General features: G+C 31.9%; 2 protein-coding genes and 1 non-coding gene across 3 annotated transcripts; all 3 read left to right on the top strand.

Annotated features, from left to right (window-relative positions):
* Window positions 1-10,051: 10,051 nt before the first annotated feature.
* Window positions 10,052-11,850, top strand: LOC127088087 (protein WALLS ARE THIN 1). Its single transcript, XM_051029000.1, has 5 exons — window positions 10,052-10,343; window positions 10,493-10,555; window positions 10,660-11,221; window positions 11,298-11,449; window positions 11,576-11,850. The coding sequence occupies exons 1-5, from the start codon at window positions 10,123-10,125 to the stop codon at window positions 11,769-11,771; spliced, it is 1,194 nt and encodes a 397-aa protein (XP_050884957.1). The 5' UTR covers window positions 10,052-10,122; the 3' UTR covers window positions 11,772-11,850.
* A 584-nt stretch (window positions 11,851-12,434) lies between these two features.
* Window positions 12,435-13,220, top strand: LOC127080067 (uncharacterized). Its single transcript, XM_051020398.1, has 2 exons — window positions 12,435-12,447; window positions 12,556-13,220. The coding sequence occupies exons 1-2, from the start codon at window positions 12,435-12,437 to the stop codon at window positions 13,218-13,220; spliced, it is 678 nt and encodes a 225-aa protein (XP_050876355.1).
* Window positions 13,221-25,976: 12,756 nt separating this feature from the next.
* LOC127089949 (small nucleolar RNA Z247) lies at window positions 25,977-26,109 on the top strand. Its single transcript, XR_007791495.1, has one exon. It is a non-coding gene; the product is annotated as a small nucleolar RNA Z247 (small nucleolar RNA).
* The last annotated feature ends 1,467 nt before the right edge of the window (window positions 26,110-27,576 follow it).

Here is a 27,576-nt window from a genome sequence, read left to right as displayed (position 1 = left end):
AAGGGTGGTTCAAGAATGAGGAAAGTTGGAGTAATATAGAGATTTATCAAATGTGATAAGATGGGTCACAACTCAAGAAGGTGCAAGGAAACCACACAAAATCTAGATGCTCTAAAAAGAAAGGTATAATTTAATTTTGTAATGTTGTTGTCATATATTATTATTGATGAACTAAGATGTATTATGTATGGATCTCTATGTGCTTGAATGTATAATCAAGAAGTGATCTAGTGTGGTGAAACTTATGGATAACAAGAAGCAAGTTAAGTAGTAGCTTCTTAGTTTTGATGATGAAAACACTTAAAGATAAGAAATAACTCAAGATAGCTCAAGTAGTCAAAGATGCACAATATGGTCTATCAAGTTATCCTCCCAAATCAAGGTATACATTTATTTACGTCAACATTGTATTCCAACGACTTTAAAGTGAATACTCTTGTTTCAAGGATCAACTATGGTTTAACCTTTCGAACTCTCAAATGATGGTAGTCAAAATGGAAATATCTCAAGCCTCATCAAGAAGACTCAAGGTTCTTGCATGATGCAAAAGTCAAATAAAATTATGCCAAGACTTGAAGCTTCAGAGTGTGAAAGAGAGGAAGTGTGAAAGCTCTTCAATTTGTGTCTGTTTGAGTGATAAGTTTCTTATAGAGAAACAAGATAATATTTGGAAATGTTATGGATAAAGCACACAAACAAACGCTAAAACGATTGAAATTCCTCTCATTTTTAAATCAAATCACCCAAAAAAAATTTGGGCCATATCCAATGATTAGGGAATGCTTGTTTGATTAGGAGAATTTTTACAATTGTTTAAACGATTATATATTTGATATAATCAATTAGATGATGTCTAATTGAGTATGTAATCAGCTATAAAAGTCTCTTAATGATTGGGAACGATTCTATATCAAAACCTTTCATTTTGGGCATAATCAATTAGGTTAGTTAAAAAGCCCATGGATTGTTTCCAAATTCATACCATACATTGGTATATAAATAGAGAGCTCTCTCTATCACTTTTTTTAACATCCAGAAAACGTAAAAAAAACTCGCTTTTAATTTGTCTTATCACCTCTCTAAATCTCTCATATTTTAGCCATAATGCTTTTAGAGTTTTCTTGAGTATACTGAGGAATATAGTTACGGGTGAGGGAAAATTTGTAAGTTTACCAAGAGTGAATTTTATAATTTGTAAATAATTCTTCCATAGGAAGTTGATATTTTGGTTCTAAGCTAAACCCGTTAAAAGCTCTTGTTTGGGGGATTGTCTTTGGAAGTCTTTGTTTGGTTCGTAAGCTTCACCCTAAAGAAAAAGATCTATTTTGTTTCGTGAAGACCAGCTAGTAAGAATATCCACAATAATTCTTGAGCTCAATCCAGTTAAAATTTCTATCAATTCAAGACCAACCCTATATAAAATCTCAATTGGTTTCAAAGTTCATATTGGTATAAAAACTCATTAGGTTCGAGATTAGCCTGGTATAAATCTTAATAAGGTTCGTGAACAATCTGTATAAGACAGTGACCTGATTCGTAGGATAGCCAACTCAAAACTCCGTCTTGGTTCAAGATCAGCCCTTGCAAAATCTTTATTTGATTTGGAGACTAACTTCTTGAAGCATTGTTTGATGTTTGGCACGGAGACTAATCGCTTGAAGCACTATTCACTTTTTGGTTTGGAGACTAACCACTCTAAGTTGTGTTCGTTGTTTAGTTTTAAGTTATCATAAAAACTTCATTTCCCTGTATAAGGAGGTTCATGGGCACATCCTTCTAAAAACTCTCAAGTTTAGTGGATACTCTTAAGAATAATTTGGGGGGACAAAAGTAGATCACCTTAAGGTCGAACATGTATAATTCTCTGGCATTACCTCTCTTCCCTTAACTCTTTTATTTTCCTACATATTTTCCTTTCTTTGGGTTTTCAACTTCTGATTTATTCAAAATGTTGTTAAACTCTGATTTTTCAAATAATTTTGTTTTAAACCAAAGTTCTTCAAACCTCCATAACTCACAGCCACCTATTGTGTATGAAGTCACATGTCCATCAAGTGGCATGAGATCTTAACTCCTGTTAAAGACTAACCATCCCAAGAGATAGGAAATGACTTAAAGATATTCAATAAATAAACCCCCATCTATAGCCGTCAAAATAGACTAACCCATATAGGTCGGCCCGCCAAGCCCGATAAATCATAGGGTTTGTGCCTTAAAATTAGAGCCCACACTTTTTAGGTCTTCTTTAGTCCAGCTCTAAAAAGCCTGCTATCCATTAGGGTTAGCCTGTATGGGCCATGTGTAGCCTGCTAAACCCGCATAACTATAAATTTAAAAAATTATATTAATATTTATATTATCTCACTCCAAAACAATATATTTATTTTCCTCACCATCCAAAATTTTTTCTATAATTTATTCAATATTTCTCTTTTAAATATTCTACATTAATACAGTCAAATTAATATTTAATTGTATTGTGTTTTACTTTGCAGTTTTCTCATATTCTATTTGTTTTTCTTATATTAAATATTCGAGTATTATTTCATACAATTTAAACATGCATTGTATTTAAGAACATGTTATAGTATTTATAAAAAATAATATAGTACTTAAAAATTATAACATATATTTATATATTTGAGTATTATTTCATACAATTTAGATATACATTTTTTATTGTATTTATAATAAACATTATAGGTTTTTATTTTATTTTATTTTTAAATAATTTAATAAATAGCCCATTTAGGGTCGGGTAGCTCGAAGCCCATACAAAATCGGGCTCGCATGGTAAATTTTGAGCCCATATTACAACATATATTTTTTTGTCCAGCCCTAAAAATCCCTAGGCCCATCAGGGCCGACCCGTTTAGGGCCGAGTAGCCCGTTTTGACATCCTTTGATGGGGAAGGGTATAGTTTTTGGAAAGATAAGATGAAGTTCTTCATCGAAGGGATGTATCATAGTATTTGGAACGATTTGAAGGGAGGTCCATTTGTTCTTACACACAAAGTTGATGGTGTTATAGTGAACAAACTTGAAAAGGATTGGACCAAAGATAAAAGGATTTAGGGTTTAGAATTCAGAGATTGGCAACCAAGGACATGTATACTCTTTTTGGAAAATTGTAGGAACATGAGATGCAACTGAAGAGAATTATTGATGACAAAGAAGGTAACAACAATAAGAGGAAAAGTATTGTATTAAAAGCTACTAACAACAAAGATATGGAATAAGGAGATGAAAAATATCAAAGTGAGATTAAAAAATACATTAAACTCATGTTTCAAAAATTTTCAAGGAGTTCCTAAGGCATGAAAAACAAATTTCAATTTTCTAGGAGCAAAATGAAGAAATATCATTCATTCTCACATGCCACCAATGTGGAAAGAAAGTGCACATAAGACTAAATTGCCCTAAAAAACAAAATAAGAGAAGATCCAAGTATGCACAAATATAAGTTAAGATAACCTTTTTATCCTTGGAATTATTGGCAGGTACCACATCACCTTGGAAATAGGACCCTTTTTCCTCACACCATCACCATCACTAGTATCATTGTCCTTCAACTTGTAGCGCGACTTCCCACATCCCGGGTACTCACTCAGTTTTTCATACTCTTTTATGTATAATATGCAATCATTATAACATACATGTATTTTGATATAGTCTAAGCTCATTGGACACAATATCTTCTTGGCCTCATAATTACGGTTCAAAAATATATTACGTTCTGGAAGCATGTCTTTAAACAACTCAAGTAATTTAGTGAAACTTTTATTTGTCAACCCACTTTTTTCCTTCAGGTTAAAAAATCTTATAACACGTCTGACAATCGAGTAAAATTTGTGCACCCTGGAAATAACATATCTTCCTTGTCACTATGTAAAGTATCATACACATTGGCTCTCCTAAAATAATCTTATCCAATATCATGGATCATATATTCCAGTTGATCACCCATATCTTCATCAACTTCAACTTTATGTGACGTAATTTTTTATTTGTAACTTCATCATGCCACACCCATGTATAATTTTGACAAATTCTATCACAACCTAAATGATTGAATATTTCTTTCTATCCATGTTTTTTTGTAATCCCGCATGTTTCACAAGGACAATAAAAATTCATTTATTGTTAGGAAGGTTTATTTTTGCAAATTCAAGAAATTGTCACAGATCATTCTCATACTCAACACTTGATTTATTCGCTTTCATCCAACTAGGATCCATAGTTACGTACTTTCTGAAAATAAAATCAAAATTATACAGAAATTAACACAACAACAACAATAAACATTCAATCTCAACAAAATAACAATAACATTAAATCTTCAATCTCAACAAAACAACAACAACAACAACGATAATAACAACAACAACAACAACATTAAACCCTCGGTCTAAAAAACAACAATAACATTAAAACCTTAAATATCTCTACAAAACCAACAACAATAAAATTACTAGTACAGTGATAGAAAAAATTTACGTACCGAAAATACAATAATAGAGTTAAAGAAATGAGTTGGTATTAGTTTTAAGTTTCCTTATTCGAGCTTCCTTCCTCATTTTTTTTACTTTGTTCAACTTAGAAGATGAAGTTTGGTTTTGTTTAATGGAGAAGAGGAATAATGTGATATGTTTTCTAAGACTCAAAAAATTTAGGAGAAAAACAAAAGTGGATAAGAGCTAACAAAATTATTTTAGAAAATAAGGGCGTCATTAGTTTTCACTCAATTGTCGAATCCCTTTCCCTATATTAGGCTTGGGCCATACCATCCTTTTACCACTTATGAAACCCAAGGAATATTGTGTCCGTGGGCATTTATGGAATGGAAAGCTCAACAAAAGGGGGGAAACTACATTTTCCTGAAAAATAGGAGGAATGATAATTTCCACGTCCCATATTACTGAGAGAGGAGCAAAATAACCATTATATGGGTCCAAATATCCAGGCTAAATAGATTTATATAAATACCCCAACCGCATGGTTAAGGGGAATATCATTCTATTCACCTAAGATTCATAGTACAAAACTTCTCACAACTCTGCGTGAGCTTGCTTTAGCACTACCAACAAGTCTGAAACATCACACACAACTTTCAAAATATAGGATTACCCTTATGTTTTTAGCAAGTATATATATATATATATATATATATATATATATATATATATATATATATATATATATATATATATATATATATATATATATATATATATATATATATATATATATATATATATATATATATATATATATATATATATATATATATATATAATTAATTTGTCTCATACAAGGAAAAAATGAACTTAATTCTCATTAATTAGTCTTGTGTAGACAAGGAGACTTTAGTCTTAATGACCATCAACCAGTCTTCATGACACATAGTATTTGGATTCCTATTTATTCTTCCAACCATCAAAGAAGAAAGGGGAAAATTCATACACGTTTCACAAATCGGAATCAACTGACTGGGAAATTTTTACTCAAATAACCCATTTTTTCAAAAAAAAATCCCAAAATAACCCATATTTCAGATAATTTCCCAAAATAAACCACTTTCAAGAATTGGTGTTAGATGAATTTGCATCTCTTCTCTAAGTTAAAGAGGTGACACCAATTGGATTGACTTATGCACCTAGTGCTTCCAATCCAATTGGCGCCTATGTGTTAGGTTTAAGAGGATGCACCAATTGGTCTGACACCTATGTGTGTTGTGTATTTTTTTAAAACAATGTACATTTTATATAAAAGTTGAAATCAGACTAATTGGTATTAATATTAATGTGTTTATATACGAATACCAAAAAGACTAATATCGTTGACCAAGATGACCTAATCGACCTCTAGTACCACATACCCTAGCTACCCAAACGCATGGCCCTAACCCAAGTTGATGATTCACCCCAGGTGTTTGAAGATTTAAGGTCCAAAGAATATCACCACCACCTGTAGGAGATTCCATGAGATATTCAGACAAATCCGTGTAGTCCTGTGTATGCAATGAAATGCTACCGCCATAGCTGAGTTCGTGACCCATGCAAGAGTAGTTGGGTTGTGTTTGAGTTATTTGAGGGCGACCAGGACGATTGAAGGGCGTCATTAGTGTGAATGATGCGTCGAGGAAAGGTTGAAATGATTGTTGTGGTGTTTGGTATCCATATGGTTGTTGCATGTTTCAGTTTTGTGATGTTTGGGCTTCTTGGCTGTGGTAGGAGGAGGGACGGTTGGTGTTAAATGATCACCGGGTGTTTTGGCTAAGGAAGCTATGGTAGGGTGATGTGTTGGGTGCATATCGATGTTGGGTGTCTTGATGATGATCTACTTGTTAATGGTGGTATGGGGTATGCTCTTGATATTGTGGTTGGGTGTTTGGCATGTTAAGGTCATATGTTTGTCTGTTTGTGGGCCGAAAACTTTGATGGGTAGGGGGTTGTGAGGAACCGGTCTGACAATGTTGTTAAGGGTTAGATGTTGAACCTTCTTGTGTGTAATTTACCCGTCATAGGTCGTATAGGTACATATCCTCTACGAGGAACTGAAATCCAACCGATCTGTACCAAGGCATATAATTACGAGTTGGTTTTTCTTCGGTTGGAATCACAATGTTCGTTAAAACATGGTCTTGTCGGTGCTTCCATTTTTCACACTCAGATCTAGCGAAGCTTTTCCAAGGGTTAAAGTTCCATTGATCGTTAAATTTTCGTAGATGCCATTCTCTGAGGTTTGTCGGGGGATCTGGGATGTGTTGAAGCATACCGAACTGCAATTTAACACAGTCATTATGGTGCATCTCCATAGTGGTGAACCTTATGGTTTTGATCCAAGTTTAGATATGGACGCCAAATTAACTGAAATGTGAAAATATATTAGATTATAAAATATATTAGATTCACCACCTCTTTTGGGCGTTTCAACCATGCATAAAAGGTTTTGCATTCTGCAAACCTATTATTCAAATTGATGGAACATGATTATACGAAAATACAAGGGCGTTTTGCTTATGGTTGTTGCACAAGACGACAACAATAATGTCTTTCCCATTGCCTTTGATCTGGTTGAAGGTGAAACTGCTGGTGGTTGAGGTTTCTTCCTTAGTCATCTCAGAACACATGTCGCTCCACAAGCCAATCTCTGTTTGATTTCATATAGACATGCTGCTATTGAGAGTGCTTACAATAACCATGATAACGGATGGCATAATCCTCCTTCTAGCCATGTCTATTGCATTAGAAATATCACACAAAATTTCATGCGTGCAATCAAAGACAAGAACCTTCACAAAAAAAGTGGTGAATGCATGGTATGCTCTAACTCAGCCGTCATTTCAATATTACCATGACAAAATTAGATTGTCAAATGTAGATGCAGGAAGGTGGATAGATAACATACCATTAGAGCAGTGGACAAGGGCATTTGACAGAGGATGTCGATGGGGGCCACATGACAACAAACCTTGTGGAATGCATGAACGACGTCTTCAAAGGCATTAGAAATCTACTAATAACCATTGATGAGAATAACCTATTTTAGGTTGCCATCGACCTTTACAACCCGAGGAGAAAGATGGAGTGCAGTGTTAATGTCAGGTCAATTATTTCATGAATGTTGTATGAAAGTGATGAAAGAGGAAACTATCAAATCTAACACACACGCGGTTACAATCTTTGACCATCATAGGCAAAATTTAAGTGTACAGGAAACAATGAACAACAATGAGGGAATGCCAGATTTATCATATGCTATCAGACTAAACAGAAGTTGGTGCGATTATGGCAAGTTCCAGGCCTTCCGTATTCCTTGCTCCCATGTCATTGCGGCATGCGCACATACTCGTCAGGGCGTTTACAACCATCTATTTGATGTTTACAAGGCCATTACCGTCATGAATGTCTACAACGAAAACTTCTCAGTGCTAGCAATGGAGGAATATTGGCCTCCATATCAAGGAGACATAGTTTGACACACCGATGATATGCGAAGAAGGAAAAAAGAACAGTCAAACAGTACGTGTATTATAACAGAAATAGATACAACTGATAAAATGATAAGATTATGTAGTATATGTTGTCAACCCAGACACAAAAGAACAAATTCCTCAATCTCAGAGCAACCTCTGCATCGTAATTTAGTATCTCCTTTCAATTTTTGTAACCTTTTATTTTGATATATTAATAACTTTTTGTTACAACAAGGTTAACAACAAACATCACTCCAACTTAAATACACTTAAAAACGAATAAGTCTGAATAAACAACACGTATAACAAATATTAAAATAGATAAAAATACTTAACCACAATATTTAAAAACAACATTTCTAACTGATTACAACAATCAAGTTGATATCATTTGGTTTAAACATCACTTCCCTAACATCCTTATCAGTTTTAACTCGCACTCATCAACGTACGGCATCATGTATCTCAATACTTCTATTTTTTTGCCTCCAGGTATGTTTTCGTCTAACCGACGAACCAACTCCCTCTGCAGTTGCTCGAAACGATAGACGTTCCAGAAGAACATCTCCATTGGAGGCTTGTATCTCGAATAAATCATTTTTCCATAGCGGTGACAAAGACGAACCATGTTTGCAATATAATGAAAAGAGATGTGGAAAAATGAATCACACAAACATCTCTATTTATACCAATAAAATTACATAATACACAGAGGAGGCAGACCAATTGACGTCTCTTCTCAATTTTTACGCGTAAACGTCAATTAGATTCACAACACCATGTGCGGTAGCCAATTCAATTAACGTCTTCTCTTTAAATTTAAAGGTAGACGTCAATTCATCTGGTACCATCGTATTAATATTTTTTTTAAAAAAAATGGATAGTTTAAAAATTAATCTAAAATGTGAATTATTTTAATTTTTAAAAAATGAATTATTTGATTCACCGGTCCTACACTAATTAAATAACAATGATTTATTTTTATGAATATATTTGGAAACCACATGACTCTACTACATTTGGAAACCACGCTGACGAAGATACTTTCTATGACAATCAGTGACAATGATGAAGAATATGTAGTGATCAGGACCCATGAAAAGAGTTTTATGCTTCTTCTGAAATCACATGTTTGATGGAATAAATTCTCAAAAAAACGTTATGAAGAATGTTTTAAATGAACATTCTGATAACTTGAATTTAGTCTGTACATATCTATCACTCCCTAATGAATATTTATTCCTTAAATATTAATTTGATATGACGTTATTAATTATTATAAATGAGCAAGTTGTAGATTGTGCATAGTCTAAATCAATTTCAACATTTTTATCTAGATATATTAATCATTTATTTACCATAATATTGGGTCAGTTTGTTTTAGCTTCTTTTTAAATGATTTTTATAGTATTATATATTTTAGTGTAAAAAAAATTTACAAAGAAATTTTTCATAAAAGTTTAAAATGAAAATTTTGTTTAAATAGTTATTCTTAAAATGTTATTTTAGGTACTTTATCATTTTATCGAAACTTTTTTTGGATATCATAATTTCAAAAAATCACTTAATTTTGAAGTTATTTCAAATAGTTTTTTCTAAAAATCACATTTGAGATACAATTTTTTTTAAAAAAATTGTGATTTTGACTATGATTTGATCTTCAATAATGTATATTTATGTTATATAATGAACAATTCAATCTTTTAATATATAAAAAATAAATTTAGAAAAACTTATAATATTTTGAAAAACATTTTTGTAAAATTCATTTTCAAAAATACAAAGAAAAAATTTATTTTTTTAAAGCTAAAACAAACTGGTCCATTATTAACGAAAAGAATTCTAATTACCGTGTCTTTTCAGTTTTAAGAAAATACCTGAAATCAAAACTAAAACATGATTTACCTGTTAACAATTTTTAGTTTTAAAAACAGCAAATTAAAATCATTGAACAAATTTTAATGTTTTTAGTTTTTAAATACAGCGAAAAACAGTTTTTTATAAAACCTTTCAAAAAAGCCATATATATTCCCTCTACTTTCATCCTCTCTTCACCACCTTCCACCTCTCTTTTACAAAACCTAAATTACTTATTCAACATTCTATATACTTTATATTCATAGTGTGACAATTATTTTTCAATAATGGCTGACTTAGATTCAGTTTCTACAAAGAGAACGTGGTTTTCAATCCCTGAAAGGTTTCAACTGCATGGAGCGATGTTGGCTTTACAGTTTGGTTATGCTGGTTTCCATGTTATCTCAAGAGCTGCCCTTAACATGGGAATTAGCAAATATGTTTTTCCTGTCTATAGGAACATCATTGCTCTTCTTCTACTTATTCCTTCTGCATATTTCTTCGAAAAGTTAGTACCATTCAATATTTGTGTATATTATATTAATAAAAATAGTCACATGATACTATTATAACATGTACCTTTTTTCCAAGTATTAATACTATATGTTTATTTAATTATTATCTATGATTATCACCTTTTTTTTCCCTCTTGTTCAGGAAGAATAGGCCACCGATTAATTTCAACTTTCTCTGCCAGTTCTTTTTTCTAGCACTTGTTGGGTATGTCTATATATATATATATGGTAAAAGGGTAACTTTATACTTAATGCATGACTTTAAATTATACATGGTTTGATAAAAATTATGTATTTTGTATTAAACAGGATTACAGCAAACCAAGCTTTCTACTTGCTTGGTTTGGAGAATACATCTCCAACCTTTGCCTCAGCAGTACAAAACTCTATCCCTGCCATAACATTTCTCATGGCAGTGATTCTAAGGATAGAGAAAGTGAAACTGAACAGAAAGGATGGATTGGCAAAAGTAGCAGGAACGATATTCTGTGTAATTGGTGCAACAATAATTACATTATACAAAGGTCCAACAATATATACTCCAAGTAGTCACGTAAATAATACTTCAACGATGATAACAGAAGTAACAACAGCACCAATGATTGATTTTTGGACAATGTCACTTGGTGATGCTAAGGGAAAAAACTGGACACTTGGTTGTGTTTATCTATTTGCACATTGTTTATCTTGGTCTGGTTGGCTTGTTTTCCAAACACATGTCCTTAAGAAGTATCCCGCTCGTCTTTCTGTCACTTCTTATACATGTTTCTTTGGTCTCTTGCAATTTCTTCTTATTGCTTTGGTTTGCGAAAGAAATTCTCAAGCCTGGTTATTTAACTCTAGCGGTGAAGTTTTCACTATTTTATATGTCGTAAGTTATCCTCAGTATTATTAAGTTTAAATCTAGTTTTGATCATCCAATACACTAGTCATAATCTTAATTGCAGGGAGTGGTGGCAACTGGAATTGCATCTACAGTGCAAGTTTGGTGTATTGATAGACAAGGTCCTGTGTTTGTTGCTGTGTATCAACCTGTTCAAACTTTTGTTGTTGCTTTCATGGCTTCTATTGCTTTAGGAGAAGAGTTCTATTTGGGAGGGTTAGTCTTAAACCTACTTAAGCTCCTTAATTTGAATATTTATGATAAATTGTACAAATCTATTTTACCTTTTTTCCCTTTATTTATTGTATTTTATACATATAATAATTTTCCTTTTTATTATAGGATCATTGGGGCAATATTGATTGTAGCTGGACTATACTTTGTTTTGTGGGGTAAAAGTGAAGAGACAAAATTTGCAAAAGAGCAACTTGCAATTGCATCATCCACTACAGAACATAGCAACACTAGGTCCACAAGTGTTTCTAAAGAGTCATCACTTAATCAACCATTTCTCTCTTCATCAACGGAAAATGTTTGATTAAGATATTAAATTAAGTACTACTATCTTATGTCATGAAGTTTGTGTGTAATGTGATCCAATGTGTTTTTATTTAGAATGTGAGTTTTGATGGAAATATTGTAAGAGGGGATGTTAAATAAAATGGGGCCTAAAGTTTTATGAGATGAGCCCCATATGAATTTATATATATTAGTTGACAAATTTGTGGTTTGATTTAAGGAAATAAATTGTTTGAGATTTTCATATATAGTAAATAGTTATTATCATGCGTGATATGGAAGAAATATTAAACTTGATTTGGGTCTAACCTTATTATTTGATTTTTGAGTTTAGTTATTTGAGTTTAGTTTATTTTGGGTAATGTTTTTAGAAAAGTCTTGTAGTATTTGGAGTGTCTAGATATTTTTTAAGATTGTAATATTTTCTAGAAATCTCTTTGAATGTCTAGAGTTGAGAACTCTCTAGAATTAGTATGTCTAAAATTCTCCTTAGAGTACTATAAATAAAGATGTAATACTGCACTTTTGTATCAAGCAAAAATACAAAGTTCTCTCTTTCATAAACGATTCTCCTACCTATCAAGTTTCTATTCAAGCCTCTAATATTCCCACACACTTTTCCTAAATACAAAAAGCGTTTATTTTCAACAAAGTGACATCAGAGCTTCAAGGTCCTCAAAAAATGGCGAATGAAGGTTTTCCTTTCCAAATGCCGATGCTCCCAAAGAACAACTATGACAATTGGAGTATCAAGATGAAGGCGCTACTAGGAGCTTAAGATGTGTGTGATATCGTTGAGAAAGGCTTCGAGGAGAAAGACGAAGCACAACTAAGCCAAGGTGTAAAGGAGACATTGAAGGAGTCAAGAAAGAGAGACAAGAAATCTCTCTTCCTTTATCAATCGGTGGATGAAGATACATTTGAGAAGATCTCCAACGCAACGACGACCAAAAAAGCATGGGACAAACTTCAAACTTGCAACAAAGGAGTGGAACAAGTGAAAAAGATTCATCTTCAAACTCTTAGAGGTGATTTTGAACGTTTATTTATGGAAGAGTCCAAGTTAATTTTTGATTATTTTTCTCGAGTATTGACCGTAGTCAATCAACTTAAAAGAAATGGTGAAGATGTTGATGAAGTGAAAGTCATGGAGAAAATACTTCGTACTTTAAATCCAAGTTTTGACTTCATTGTTACCAACATTGAAGAAAATGGGGATTTAAAGACCATGACTATTGAGCAACTCATGGGTTCCTTACAAGCATACGAAGAAAAACAAAAGAGAAAAATTAAACAAAATGAGGCTATGGATCAACTATTACAACTCAAGGTAAAGGAAACAAATTATGCGAGTTACAAGACCCAAAGAGGACAAGGTCGTGGCCAAGATCGTGGGCGTGGACGAGGACATGGAGGAGAAGGAAGAGGCGGTTACAACAACTACTCTAACAATGGATACAGAAGTTAGAATCCACAAGCAACAAGAGGTCGTGGAAGAGGAAATTCATGGTCGAGGTGTGACAAATCACAAATCAAGTACTTCAACTGCAACAAGATCGGTCACTATGCATCTGAGTGTAGATTATCGAAGAAGGTTGTGGAGAAAACTAACTTTGTAGAAGGAAAAGGCGGAGAAGAAGAAACTTTGTTGCTCGCATGCCAAAACCAAGTTAAAGAGAAAAAAACAAATGGTACCTCGACACCGGCACAAGCAATCACATGTGCGGCGATCGAAGAATGTTCATAGAGATCAATGAAGCGACAACTAGAAATGTCTCATTTGGAGATTGATGCTTATCGTGACTATATATAAAATATAGTCTATCGGATACTTGACTGCAAGTGCACAGTCCAGTCGCTTTAGTTTTAAAAGATATCGATCCCACAGGGACCTATGGTCAAACTAGTGTTACTAACGTCACTATGTTTAGCTAAGGGAATGATTAGTAGAAGTTCGGGTGCAGAATATTAAATCTAAGGGAAATTTAGTTTAAGAAAGAATTGATGGAAGGAATCAGTATGCAACGTATTAATTGTCAGGGATTCGATAAGTCACCGGTGAATAGTTTAAATGTCAAGTATCTCTCAGTAGAAAATATTTATTTAAAAAGCTTTATCTCACACTCTCGTGATTGTTGATTCGGCACATAGCTTTAAGTCAGAATGTACGCTCTCGCTGTCCCATTTAAAGTTAAAATTACTTTTTAAAAATAAATAAGTTCTAATTGCTTTTAAAGTGCTCTCGCTGTTTTTAAACTCAATGCCTAATTTTTACTATCCAGCTCGAGCCTCACGCTCTCGCGATTGTTGGTTCTCACCTTAGTTAATTTCCCACTCTCGTGGCAAAATCGTATTAAATAGCTTCTCACACTTTTGTGAAAAAGTTAATTAAATTTAAATTAAAAACCTCAGCCTAAAAGATTGTTTGAGAAAAAGAGTTTTCACCGATTATTATTAAATCCCATCTAATTAAATTGTTACATACCGATACCGGTAATTTAGTCGGACATGTTAAATAAAGCAAACACAGAGCATAAACAGATTAACAGTGCAGCAGACATAATTATAACAATAACAAGACAATAATAATAATTGAATAAAAACCTGGCAATTGGATTAACAGAGTACGGCGAATCTTCGAGTACTTGAGCAGTCCTCCACAAGTCGGTAGGATTCTGCTTCTTCAATACAATTGCTTACTAAATTAAATAAAGTGTAGTAGTTCCCCAGTGTAGGAAACTACTACTATCGCTAACTGGAAAACGGAAAGGAAAGGAGAAAAGAAAATTCTAAAAAGAATGGTAAATGAACTAAGGCAACAGAAACAAAGTTGCTGAAAAGAAAATAACTAAAAAGCTAGAATGCTGTAAAAAATCAATTGCAGAGCGTAAGTGTAGACGTTTTCAATTTTTCCAACTTTGGTCCTTTATATATTGCTCCTAGGTCTTTGGTAGTTGAGATAATTAAGGGTGACTAGTTGAGTGAGGAATCCACGGAGAAGTGCTTATGTTGGAGAAAATTTAGGCACATTTTGAATCCTTCTGCTGACTGCTTCAAGCGCATATTTTGGCCGTGTGGCGCTCGTCATGGGCCTGTGACGGTCGTCACAGGCTGGGCTGTGCCGGTCGTCATGCAGCTTGTGACGGTCGTCACATCAGCAAATTTTGCATTCTGTTTTTCTGTTTTTTTCTGTGCTTTCTCATCTGTTTCTTCTTCTTTTTCTTCCTTTTCTACATTTTGCTCATTAATGCTTGGAGATTTAAATACCTGCAAAAATAACTTGAATACTTGCGGAATAATCGGAATATTAATTAAAGTGGTATGATCTTTGAGTGTAAATCAAGGCAAATATCTGATGTATTTTCGCGTTATCAAACTCCCCTAAACTTGAATCTTTGCTTGTCCTCAAGCAAATAAAATTTGAAAACAAAGTTAAACGCGAATACATTACCCATTCGTACGTGGTTGTCAGGTGGATTGTTAAGATGGCCGATATTCAAGTAAAACACTAAAGATACAGTGACGACACGAGCATTAAGCATTAGCGTAGATCTCTCCTTTGCACAAGCCAGTTCGAATCATGCTATTATATCACAAACGATCCAAATCTTTCTTGTGAAACTTCTGATTATAACTATATAGTGCAACAATTCCTTAGTGTGAGAAACAACTCCTTTAGGAAAGTGTTTTTCTCCCTAACAATTAATTCAAAAAATTAAATCCTGAAATATTGAAAACTAAGCTTATTTATATAGCCAAATTTGGTAGAAAGTGTCCTAAAACCGTGTTGGAGGAGTGCGAGAAAATCTGCAAAATGAGAGAACATTGAGTCCACGTTTGTGTTATTTTTCTGGGCATAAATTCATGGCGGGTGCCATTGTCTCATGGCGAATGTCATGAGTGCAAATATGGAGAACCTGACCTTTTCAGGTCCATGGCGAACGCCATGGCTTCATGGCGAACGCTATGAGTGTAAAATTCATAATCTTTGATTTTTCTTGTTTACTTGGTGGCGCTCATGGCCGCCACGTCATGGCAAGCGTCATTGCAAGCTTCCATGGTGAACACTGTGAGTGTAAAATCTTGGTCTTTTCCCTATTTTTCGTCCCGTTTTATCGCACATATGCTCCTTCCTGACAAATACCTGAAACAAACACAATATATCAACATAACATAATAAAAAGGAGACAAAATAAACTAAAATGTCACGTGAATCGAGTTGGAAATAAAATTTATTGTGTGGTTATCAAATATCATATTGGTCGGTCGAGTACAAGTGGTTGATCCGAGTGAAGTAAAAGTTAGCTACCACGTCTTCTGTGGTCAACAAGTGGTAATTATGCCACTTGGTTATCTTAATTCAGTTTCTTTATAAAAGCGACGATGCATTACTATATTGTATTATGTTATTTGATTAAATAAAGAATAATTTTTACTAAATTATCCAATTAACTTGTGATTATGAAAGGTAATGATGAGTCTCGGTACGACCAAAGAGATCAAAGTCTTGTCACAAAGACTCAAGGATGATGTCACAAATGCCACATGCGTATGACTAAAACAATCAAAACCTCACGATTGTCAATACACACAAAGAAAGCAAGCCACAAAGTGGCAAATACCTGCTCATCCCCCTATAGGGAGCTAGCCACTCTAGAAACCGTGGTGACTCCTCCAACGTCAAACTCAAACCATATTTTCATATGTGGGCAAAGTTATCATAACTTTTTCTTTATCTATCTCATATTTTACTCTCTTTCATGTTTCTTTTTATAATTATTTCTTCTTTATTTCTTTTCTATCATAAACAACACAAATTACATTAAAATTATCATAGATTTCCTGCCACAAAATTTCCTAATCCATTTTCAAAAAATGTGAGGTCCTAAATTCATGATTATCATCAATAAAATTGTTTTTTAAAGATATTTTAAATCAAAATTATATAACTATGAATACTTGCATTTAGAAATTAGGAAACTATTTAGTTTAATTTTGTAAATATGTTTTTAATTTTTAAAATTTGAAAATAATAAAATTTGATTGATTGACTAATTTTACAAATTTGTTTTTGAAACTATTTAGTTTAATGTTGACAGCAGTGTCAACGTTAGGTATCTCTCTAGAAGTCCACCATCCAAGACCTTTTAGATGCCATTGTGAAGGGGAAGATGTTAAGGTTGATTTTGATGCATATGGTTTTGATGAATGAGAGTTCAACATTGAAATAATTTTTCCCTCCTTGAAAGTAAATTTATTAGAGATTGAAGTTATTTTGTTATATACAATGCAATTAGATTATGTTGCAATTTAAACTTTGTTTGCAATTATACTTTGTATTTATGTGGTATTTTGTTGTGTGTAATAATTATGTTTAAAATTTAAATTTAAATTATAAATGTTGCAAAAATTATGATATTTTTGAATTTTTTAAGTATCGGTAATTTTGTTAGAGATCGAATAGTCCGATTCGACTGATTTAATATCTATATAGTTTTATTATAGACAAACTTATTTTATTAAATTTTTTAATTTTATCTAATTTTATCACGCGATTTGATCAACGATCTGATTTTTTAAATATTGTTTGAATCGTATCATTCTTAGGTATAGGGATACTTTTTGGCCTTGAAATATGGATTTTGGCACTGTTCTAGCGGGTAGTCCATTCGAGAGAAAATTAAATAATATTCACAATATACCACAATAAAGGGCCCTTGCAAATAAAAACGTTTAGCCAACTTTAACTAAGATAACATTAAATTAAATTAAATATTCAGAATATAAAAATGTGATATACAAAATTAATTTGGCTGAGGTGAGGGGACCCTTAACCAAGTTGGAAAGGAAGCTAAAATTCAAAACTAGCTTAAGATAATTAATTTTTTTCTAGATTTGGAATTCCGACATTTCTACGTCACGAAGATTAGGGAAGGATTTGCCAGCTTAACGATCCTATTAAAGAATACATCAATCCTCAGTGTTGTACTATTCATTCAATACACTTTTATATATATATATATATATATATATATATATATATATATATATATATATATATATATATATATATATATATATATGAAATGGTCAACTAGCAATATTTTTACTATAAGACTTTTTCTTTCATTATTATGCATAGTAAGATATGTTTTTCTGGCAGTATGATATAATTTTATTAATCAGACTCATTTAATAATATTTTTGCAGAGAAGTGATGTTTACATGTGGGTTTGGGTCGGTGTCCACTTTATAAACATCTAATAAATAGGATATTCGAATGACTAAATGCTAAAGAAAAATTGTTAATCAATTTTTAACTTAGAAAACTATTTATAAAAATTTAAAAATATTTTTTTATTTTAGAAATGTATCTTCAGATATGTTATTTGTCTTATTTAAATACGTCTCAAATAAGTTTCACCTATATTTTTTTCAAAATTTATTTTAGATATACATTATAAATTTATCATATCAAATTTTAACCATTCAGTGATTTTTCTGAAAGTGCATTTTTGAAATTGTGAAACAGTAATTTGAAACCTTGTCATTTTTTCGGAAGTAAATTTCCGAATTTGTGAAACGGGAATTTGAAAATACTGAATGTCATTGTCATCGACCGCGATACCGCATTGATGAATTCGGTTGCAAATGTCTTTCCTATTTTATACATATTACTTTGTAGGCATCACATCAGAGAGAATGTGAGAAGTCGAGTGAAATCCGCAGTAGGGACCAAACAAATTAAGGGTGAAAAGGGGAAAATTGTCAAAGCTAGCGTGATACTGGAAACAATAATGGATGCATGGAATGTGATAATAAATTCTTCTATGGGAGAATTATATTTCGATGTTGTTATACATTTCAGGAAGGTGTATGAGAAATATCTAAATTTGTTGAAATATGTTTAAAGTACAATTTTGGATCAAGTTAATGAGAAAATTGTTTGTGCTTGGACGAATCAGGTTAGACACCTTGGAAATACAACAACTAACCGAGTTAAGTCTGTCAATGATACACTAAAGAATTGGTTGGGAAATAGTAAGGATGACTTGTGTGGAGATTGAGACTCTGTGTCTGGCTCTAGTTCAGTATGTTCCAAAAATACTACTCCATAAGATTTACGAAGATGCGTCTCTGGATTAAATTCACTTATAGTTTGAGGTGTGGCTCAAAAACAAAAAGATTGTGTGTGAATGGGGTGCATCCAGAGATGTATTTTTGGATTCTATGGATATTTTTTTGTTTCTCACGAGGGCGAGGAAGTAATTCATAAGGTGCGTTAATCAATCCCCAAAATATAATAGGGATTGTTGGATAAAAGAAGAAGAAATTTATCTCGGCCCGACCACATGCTATGAAAGCCTAATTATGAGGCACAATTTGTAATATACACTCAGCGAACAAAGAAGGTGTTGGGTCTAATCGGATAACTCCCTGCATCTCAAGTTGGGGTGGACGGAAGTCATTTTAATTGCCTGTCATATATAAGTCAAACTATGCACCATTTCAGGTATTATCTCATTCTCACTTTCAAACTATATCTCTCTGATTTTGCTGACTTGGGAGTAGGAGTATAAACCTTGTAGGTCCTCCCTACTCCACCATACTTGAAGCTCTCGTTGTCGCACCTGAAAAGCTCAATACTTTGCCATTACGTATTTCTCATTCCATCTAGAACAAAATCTAAGAGCATATGTCTCCTAAAACATACATGAGGATTATACATTACACCACACACCTATATTTGGAACCCCTACGCCTTAAGTTAAATGACCTTGTTGCCCTTCAACTTTAAAGAAAATAAAATTGTCAAATGTTAGGGTGACACCAGATTTTTATAAAGCTTAATAAAAATGCATGGAAATGTATCAAACTTTATGTAGTATCTGGTACAAATGCAAGCCCGCCATCGAAATTTTATAAAAATCTACTTTAGTCTTAGGCTTAACACCATATTTTATTAAATAATCACATGTACGAGTGGGGTGGCACCAATTTTTTATAAAATCTAGTAGGATTTTATTTATAGTTTTATTTATTTGTTTTTAGTGATACATAAACATAACATTACTTTACATTAATTTTTCATAAACATAACATAACTCAACATAAATCTAAAATAACATCTAATTGTCACTAATTGTATTGGAATGTTTCATCATTTTCAGAATAAAATGTTTGTTGAACTTACAATTATCACTGCTAGTTTCATAATAGTGAAATGTATTCCACATTGCTCTGACATCTTTTTCAGTCTTGAGCTCAAATTAAAAAACATTATCTTTCACCCTACCTTCATATCCACATTACATTAGCATTACATTAAGATTGAATAATCCAATTCAAAAATCATTATTTATCACTCTGTTGTTAAGCCTGGAATAGAGAGTAAGCTCCCAACGAACCCAAGACCTTGACAATGCAAGTCTTGTGCTATTACTTTTCTGTTAAAGTTGGAACACAAAGTGAAGTCCCAAAAAATCTAGACCTTTACACCATACAACAATAATAGTCAACACCTTTAAATCACAAGAAGTGAGAGATAAATAGTTGAAGAAACAAGAGAAACAAATACCTTAAGCGTCTAACAATAGGAGTTGCAAAAGTATGAAAGCATTTCAATTAGTAATGTTGATGTAATTGAAGTATGGTAAGGAAGCAACGATTCTCTATTGCAACTCATATCCACCATAACATTCTACTTAACAATTTTAATTAAAATACCTAGAACATATCATGTAAAAAACCATAAGAGTAAACCAAAAAAAACGTTAACTCAACTAGAAGAAATATGAGGCTCCTTAACTCAATCCCAATAAGCTTCTCAAATGGTTAAACACAATTGTAAATTGTGATATAACACAAATATGTATAAATCAAGTACAAATGCATTGCATCGAACATTCTACAACAATATACATTCTCATGATGTATTAATCCTATCAATCTCTATCAGAAGTTTATTTGTTACCCTTGGTTTCCTATTCACAATCAATAGTTGAATTATACACTAGTGATTAGTATCAAGATTTACCATAGAAATATTAAGATAAACTTAGTCCCACATATCGTTCAAAGTTAGCAAACTTAAAAAATGTGCGCTTACACAATAAGCTGAGTTTGGTTAGTCCCTGTACTTAGACTCAATTAATACAAGTGACAATCTTGCAACTATAAATTTATTAAAGATAAAATTTACCTATATCATGAACAAAATTTTATTAGGCTATGATTTACCTATAACATGAACAAAATTTTATTAGGCTATGAGAAATCAATAAAAACCATGACTGATAAGATGAAATCAATAACGACCAATTCTTCCAAAATCCTTCAAATAAAGAAAATAACAAATCATTGATTACAAACAAATAAAAGTAAGAATGTACTAATGGATATAACTCTTTTGCAAGTCTATATCATTTCTACCGCAAGCCCTTTATCTCTCTCTCTCTCTCTTGCAATACCTACATTGAATTTAGGTACATAGTAGAATATGAAATGCATAACAAAAGAGCAATGAGCACCACATATTTTAACTAAAGAATAAATTGAACCAAATTTTAAACAAAGTATATAATCTCAAAAGCTAATAAATTAATGTAATATAATATAGAAGCAAAGTCAATACGTATTTTAACTACATGGTTTAAAAAGATTTGAGAAAGTGAAAGAGTTGAGAAGTGAAATCAGCAAGAGTCTTTGTAAAGAATTTGCATATCTTTTTGTTGTCATGTTCCTTGAGTGACTGAGTGATTTGTCTGTTCATATGTTGTAGTTGAAGTATGCTAAGATTGTTAGCATGTCGAATTGGGCATGTTTGTTATGCACAATTGTTTAAGTTAGTTTGTCTTCTAAGTTAACTTATGTAATGGGCATGTGTGTAAAAGTCCATTAGTTTAATGTGTTAGTTTTCTTATAAATAGCATACTAGTCTCTCATCATTGCATAAGGCGAATCCTAATTAGGGTGAGAGATGTTATTTGTTATTTTGTAACAGTTGTAATCTTGTTTCAAAGAAAAGTAAAGAATAACAGTTTATAATCAATTTCATTGTGTTTTTATTATTTTCTTCTTTTCTACCCTAGTGGGTTTCTTACCGATCAAGAAACCAATTATACTTTGTAATTCTAACATCGTTTCCACAACAAATTGGTGCGGTGAGCGTGGAGAAGATGTCGTCAATAAAGTATGAGATTGAAAAGTTCACTGGAGTGAACGATTTCAGTCAGTGGCACTTGAAGATGAAAGCCATACTGGTTCAGTAGGGTTGTTTAGAAGCGTTGAAGGGAGTCGCAGTCACAGATGCTACATTAAAGGATAAAGAAAATTTGACTATGTAGTTGATAAAGTTGCATGAGGAAAGCTAGTTTGTTTCTTTGATGTTATAGAGTTTGTTCCAAGGTGGAGATTTGTGAGATATTGGATCAAACTCTAGTATGGTCGAAGGGTAGCTTCTTGGTTCGACAATTCGACAGAACTTTAGCATGTCGTTGAAGTTTGTCCACATGTTGTAGCCGAAGTATGCCAGGATTGTTAGCATGTCGAATTGGGTATGTTTATTATGCCTAATTGTTTACTTAGTTTGTTCTATAAGTTAGCTTATGTAATGAGCATGTGTATAAAATCTCATTAGTTTAATGTGTTAGTTTTCTTATAAATAGCATACTAGTCTCTCATCATTGCATAAAGACAAATTCTAATTAGGATGAGAAAAGTTATTTGTTATTCTGTAACACTTGTAATATTGTTTCAAAGAGAAAGTAAATAATAGCAGTTTATAACCAATTTCAGCGTACTCTTATTGTTTTCTTCTTTTCTACTTTTGTGGGTTTCTTACCAATCAAGAAATCAATTATACTTTGTAATTTCGACATCATTTTAACAACAGAACACAACCACATGTGGTTAATATAATCAACAAAAGAAGGAATATCACCACATACTAACTCAAAATATTATAAGTGTTGTTCATACTCAACCTCAATCTTTAAGTACATGAATTTACTTCATCATTCCATCACACGCGCTTGTTTATTTTTCTCAACAAATACCGTGCATTTTGCACCAACATTTTTAACAACATGAAAAGTCAAGAATTTTAACAACATGAAAATCAAAAAATGGATTGAGAATGGTAAAACAAATTCAACGACATCCATCAATTACAAACATCTTAAAAAACAACTTATCAGATGTGATTAATTCCTAACTTCTCTAAAACTCATATAAAATTGGTTACCTTTCATGTTCCTCCAAAATATGAAAACTCAACTCATTTTCAATTACATTTTATTTATGTGATTAGTATAGATTTTAGAAAGATACAATATTATTTTTAGAATATAAAATTTTGCTTATTAATAAAAACGTGATTGTGAAGCATTCCTTTATTTTGAATTTTGAAAAAAATAAAATTTAAATTAATAAAAATAACCAAATTATATAGTTTTATAAATTTTCTTACGAAATTTAAATCAAATCAATTAAGAATAAGTTAGTTTGGTAATTGGTTCATTCATGAAATTTATTTTAAAAATTTAAAACAATATTAAAAAAGTAATATTTTTTCTTTTTTTAATCAATTTTTTTGTTTCAAAACATTCAAATTATTTCATACACCAACTTATCAAATAGAAAAATATTTAGATAAAAAGAGAATTTAAATTTTTCATATCAAATGTTATGTAACATTGTTTTAATGGACAAGAGAATTAACTAGTGTTGCTAAAATACAAACAAATATGTTATATATATATATATATATATATATATATATATATATATATATATATATATATATATATATATATATATATATATATATATATATATATATATATATATATATATATATATATATATATATATATATATTCAAAGTGTGTTTTAATTAAAATAAAAAAGAAAGTTTATCTCTTAAATCAGAGCGGTTGATAATTGGAAAAAATAAAAAATTTAGTGACGGAGGTTCAAACTCATACCATCCTCTTTATTCACATTTAATCTCTGAAATTCTAACCACTAATCTAGTAAGAAGATGTGATTCTTTCACAAAATTATCTTTTTATCTATATAAATTATTTTTTTTTCGTAATTGTAAAAAACTAATTATTTGAGTTAGTTGAAATTAAAACACAATATATTAAAATAGAATAATTAAAAAGTGCATTAAAAAATGAAAAAAAAAAGTATATATCCCTGTACTCTCCAAAATATATTTTGAAAATAAATGTAATAAACAAATTTTCTAAATCTCCATCTTGAAAATGATTTTTAAAATTAGAACTATCAAAAACAAATTCAAATTTTCTTTAAAATAGTTTTCAAAATTAATTTCCATAAAAAAATTTATAACTTAAAAATCAAAAATATTCGTAGTCAATTCTTTAAACATGATATTTTTGTTAGAATTAAATCAATAACAATTAATCATATATAGATGTTTTTTATATTATGTCATATATTTTAGTGCGGAATAAAATAGACAATACGAACATGTTAGTATATGAGAGAAAAGATTGCAGAAATACCTGAATCTATTGAGAAAGTTTTGTTAGCGGTAATTCTGAAAGATAGAAGACAAACAACGAACATTTGGTGACTTGTATGGTTATTCCTCAACGAGTACTCCTAATGCCTTGAATACTCTTCAGATAAGAAGAAGAGATAAATTGTTTGTGTACGTTATGTTGGGGACCATAGCCTATATATAGGATGATGCCAATTATGATTCTCATTATTCCAAATGGGTCATCCTTACCTCCACTCATATTTGAACACATTTCCAATTAGCTAATTATTAAATAGAAATCTAAATAATCTTTTAAATTTATTTGACCACTTAATCAATTAAGGCTCTTAATTTGATAAATAACTAATATAATTAAAATATATATGCACATATAATAATAATTGGAATACAATAATTAAATAATATTTAAATTATAAAATATTTCAACAATCTCCCACTTTGACAATATATTTTTAATAATTATATCACAATTCTTTAGACGCGCATTCGAATGTTATTTATGTTTAGATTTCAACTTTACAACCTGGTTCACCTCATATATCAATAGGGACTAATGCGGTTGTTGTCACTGACGTATAACGTGACAAAACCCCGATGACCACCATATCAATGTACTTATGACATAGATCGATATGGATGAGTGACATGGAGATTTCATGTAATGTGATCTCTGATTCATGCATATTTTCAACTGGTCCAACTGATTTCTTTATTGAGATCAAACTAAAGTTTGCAAATTCAATATTTGTACAAATGATACAGAAATGGTTATAACAATAATAACCTCATAAACTTTATTTTTGTAGATAATTTTAACATAAAGTCTGTATCAATGTCAAAACAATATTATAAAATATAAAGAAGGAGTGACTCCCACTAATCTAGGACATCCTAATTAGAAACATGATTCCTTAATATTAGTATTGTATCCGTATTGTTTGATGTATAATCAATAGAATTTATGTCATGTACCTATTGTTTAATGTATAGTCAATAGCATTTATGTTCTAATTATAGGCTAGAATATTATATTTCCATATTCAGTGTATAGCCACCAATACTAGCTTAATTGTAGGATCATGATCTCCCTTCTTGTCGGTATATATGTGTATGTTACTAATCAATAGAATCATCACAAGTTTATACATATTATAATTCTTAACTTGGTATCAGAGCGTTGTTGCCAAAAGGCTCGTGATCCAATTAAAAACCATGGCATCCGCTACAAATACAAACAACAAAAATGATCTTCCATCAACTATCTCTGTCAAGTTGGATAGAGACAATTTTCCCTTGTGGTAGTCCTTAGTCTTTCCCATCATCAGAGGCTGCAGACTTGAAGGATACATGATAGGGACAAAGGAGTGTCCTGAGCAATATATCACAAATTCAGATTCAAGCAAGAAGATGAATCCTTCGTTTGAAGATTGATAAGCTTATGACCAACAACTTCTAGGTTGGTTAAAGAACTCCATGACTGCAGACATTACAACACAGTTTTTGTACTATGAAAATTCAAAGCAACTTTGGGAGGAGGCCTAAAGTCTAGCTGGAGCACATACAAGGTCTAGAATCACCTATATGAAATCAAAATTCTACAGTATCGGGAAAGGTGAAATGAAAATGCATGATTATCTGTCTAAGATGAAAAAACTTGCTAATAAACTCAAGCTGGCAGGAAATCCAATTCTCAACTCAGATCTAATCATTAAAACCCTAAATAGATTGGATTCTGATTATAATCCTGTAGTGGTAAAACTCTCTGATTAAATCAATCTCAGTTGGATTGATTTACAATCTCAATTGCTGAGTTTTGAGAGTAGAATTGAGCAGCTCAATTCCTTTAACAACTTAAGTCTCAATGCCTCAGTAAATGTTGCAAACAAGACTGCTTACAAGGAAACTGGAGAAACAATAGACTTGGCTTCCATGGCTCAAATAGAAACTGGAGACGCTCCAACTTGAGAGGTTGGAGAGGAGGCAAAGGTAGAGGTAGGTTCTCTAAACCTACTTGTCAAGTATGCTCAAAGACTGGTCACACAACAGCGCAGTTCTTTTATAGGTTTGACAAAACCTACTCAGGATCAAATCACTCACCAAAAGAGGAAGAGAAATCTGCATTCCTAGCATCACAAGGAACCAATCAAGAATATGACTGGTACTTTGACAGTGGAGCAAGCAATCATGTGACACATCAAACTGAAAAATTCCAAGAAATAAATGAACATCATGGTAAGAACTCTCTGATTATTGGAAATGGTGAGCAACTAGAAATTATAGCCACATGCTCTTCCAAACTCAAGTTACTTAATCTACATGATATACTATAAGTGCCTAACATTACCAAAAATCTATTAAGTGTATCTAAATTGGCTGCTGACAATAACATTCTTGTTGAGTTTGATAAGAATTGTTGTTTTGTGAAGGACAAGTTGATAGGGAAGGCAATACTAAAAGGAATACTTAAAGATGGATTATACCAGCTCTCAGGAATTGAAAACAGCCCAAATGCTTATATATCTGTCAGGGAGAGCTGGCATAGGAGACTTGGTCACCCAAATAACAACACATTAGACAAAGTCTTGAAAAATTGTAATGTCAAAGTATTACCTAGTGATCACTTTAGTTTTTGTGAGGCGTGCCAATATGGAAAAATGCACCTCTTACCCTTTAAGTCTTCTTCATCTCATGCTAAGGAACCACTTAAGTTAGTTCACACTGATGTATGTGGCCCTGCACCAATAATGTCATCTTCTGGTTTCAAATATTATGTGCATTTTGTTGATGATTTTAGTAGGTTCACTAGGATTTATCCTTTAAAAAAATGTCTGAAACTGTGCAAGCTTTCATTCAATTTAAAGCCTTGGTTGAAAATCAATACAATAAGAGAATCAAAGTAACTCAGTGTGATGGTGGTGGTGAATACAAACATGTGCAGAGACTTGCAATAGAAGCCGACATAGGTTTTAGAATGTCTTGTTCTTATACCTCTCAGCAAAATGGAAGAGCTAAGAGGAAATACAGACACATAGCTGAGTTTGGTTTAACCCTGCTTGCACAAGCTTAAATTCCATTCCAATATTTGTGGGAAGCATTCTCCACTCCATTATAGCTTATAAATAGACCGCCATCTCAAGTTACCCAAAATGAGACGCCCTACTCACTCATGCTTCATAAGGAACCTGACTATAAGCTCTTAAAACCATTTAGTTGTGCTTGTTATCTATGCCTCAAACCCTACAATCAACACAAGTTGCAATTCCGTACAACCCGATGTGTGTTCTTA

This window comes from Lathyrus oleraceus, chromosome 5, assembly GCF_024323335.1.
Source record: "Lathyrus oleraceus cultivar Zhongwan6 chromosome 5, CAAS_Psat_ZW6_1.0, whole genome shotgun sequence".
NCBI lineage: Eukaryota > Viridiplantae > Streptophyta > Magnoliopsida > Fabales > Fabaceae > Lathyrus > Lathyrus oleraceus.
The sequence above is the reverse complement of the archived record's forward strand: the minus strand, read 5'-3'. Positions and strand labels throughout refer to the sequence as shown.

Coding starts and splice junctions, on each gene's coding strand:
- LOC127088087 (XM_051029000.1), top strand. CDS start 10,123: ATGGCTGACTTAGATTCAGTTTCTACAAAGAGAACGTGGTTTTCAATC. Junction 11,222..11,297: donor TTTTCACTATTTTATATGTC/GTAAGTTATCCT, acceptor TCTTAATTGCAG/GGAGTGGTGGCAACTGGAAT. Junction 11,450..11,575: donor GAAGAGTTCTATTTGGGAGG/GTTAGTCTTAAA, acceptor TTTTTATTATAG/GATCATTGGGGCAATATTGA.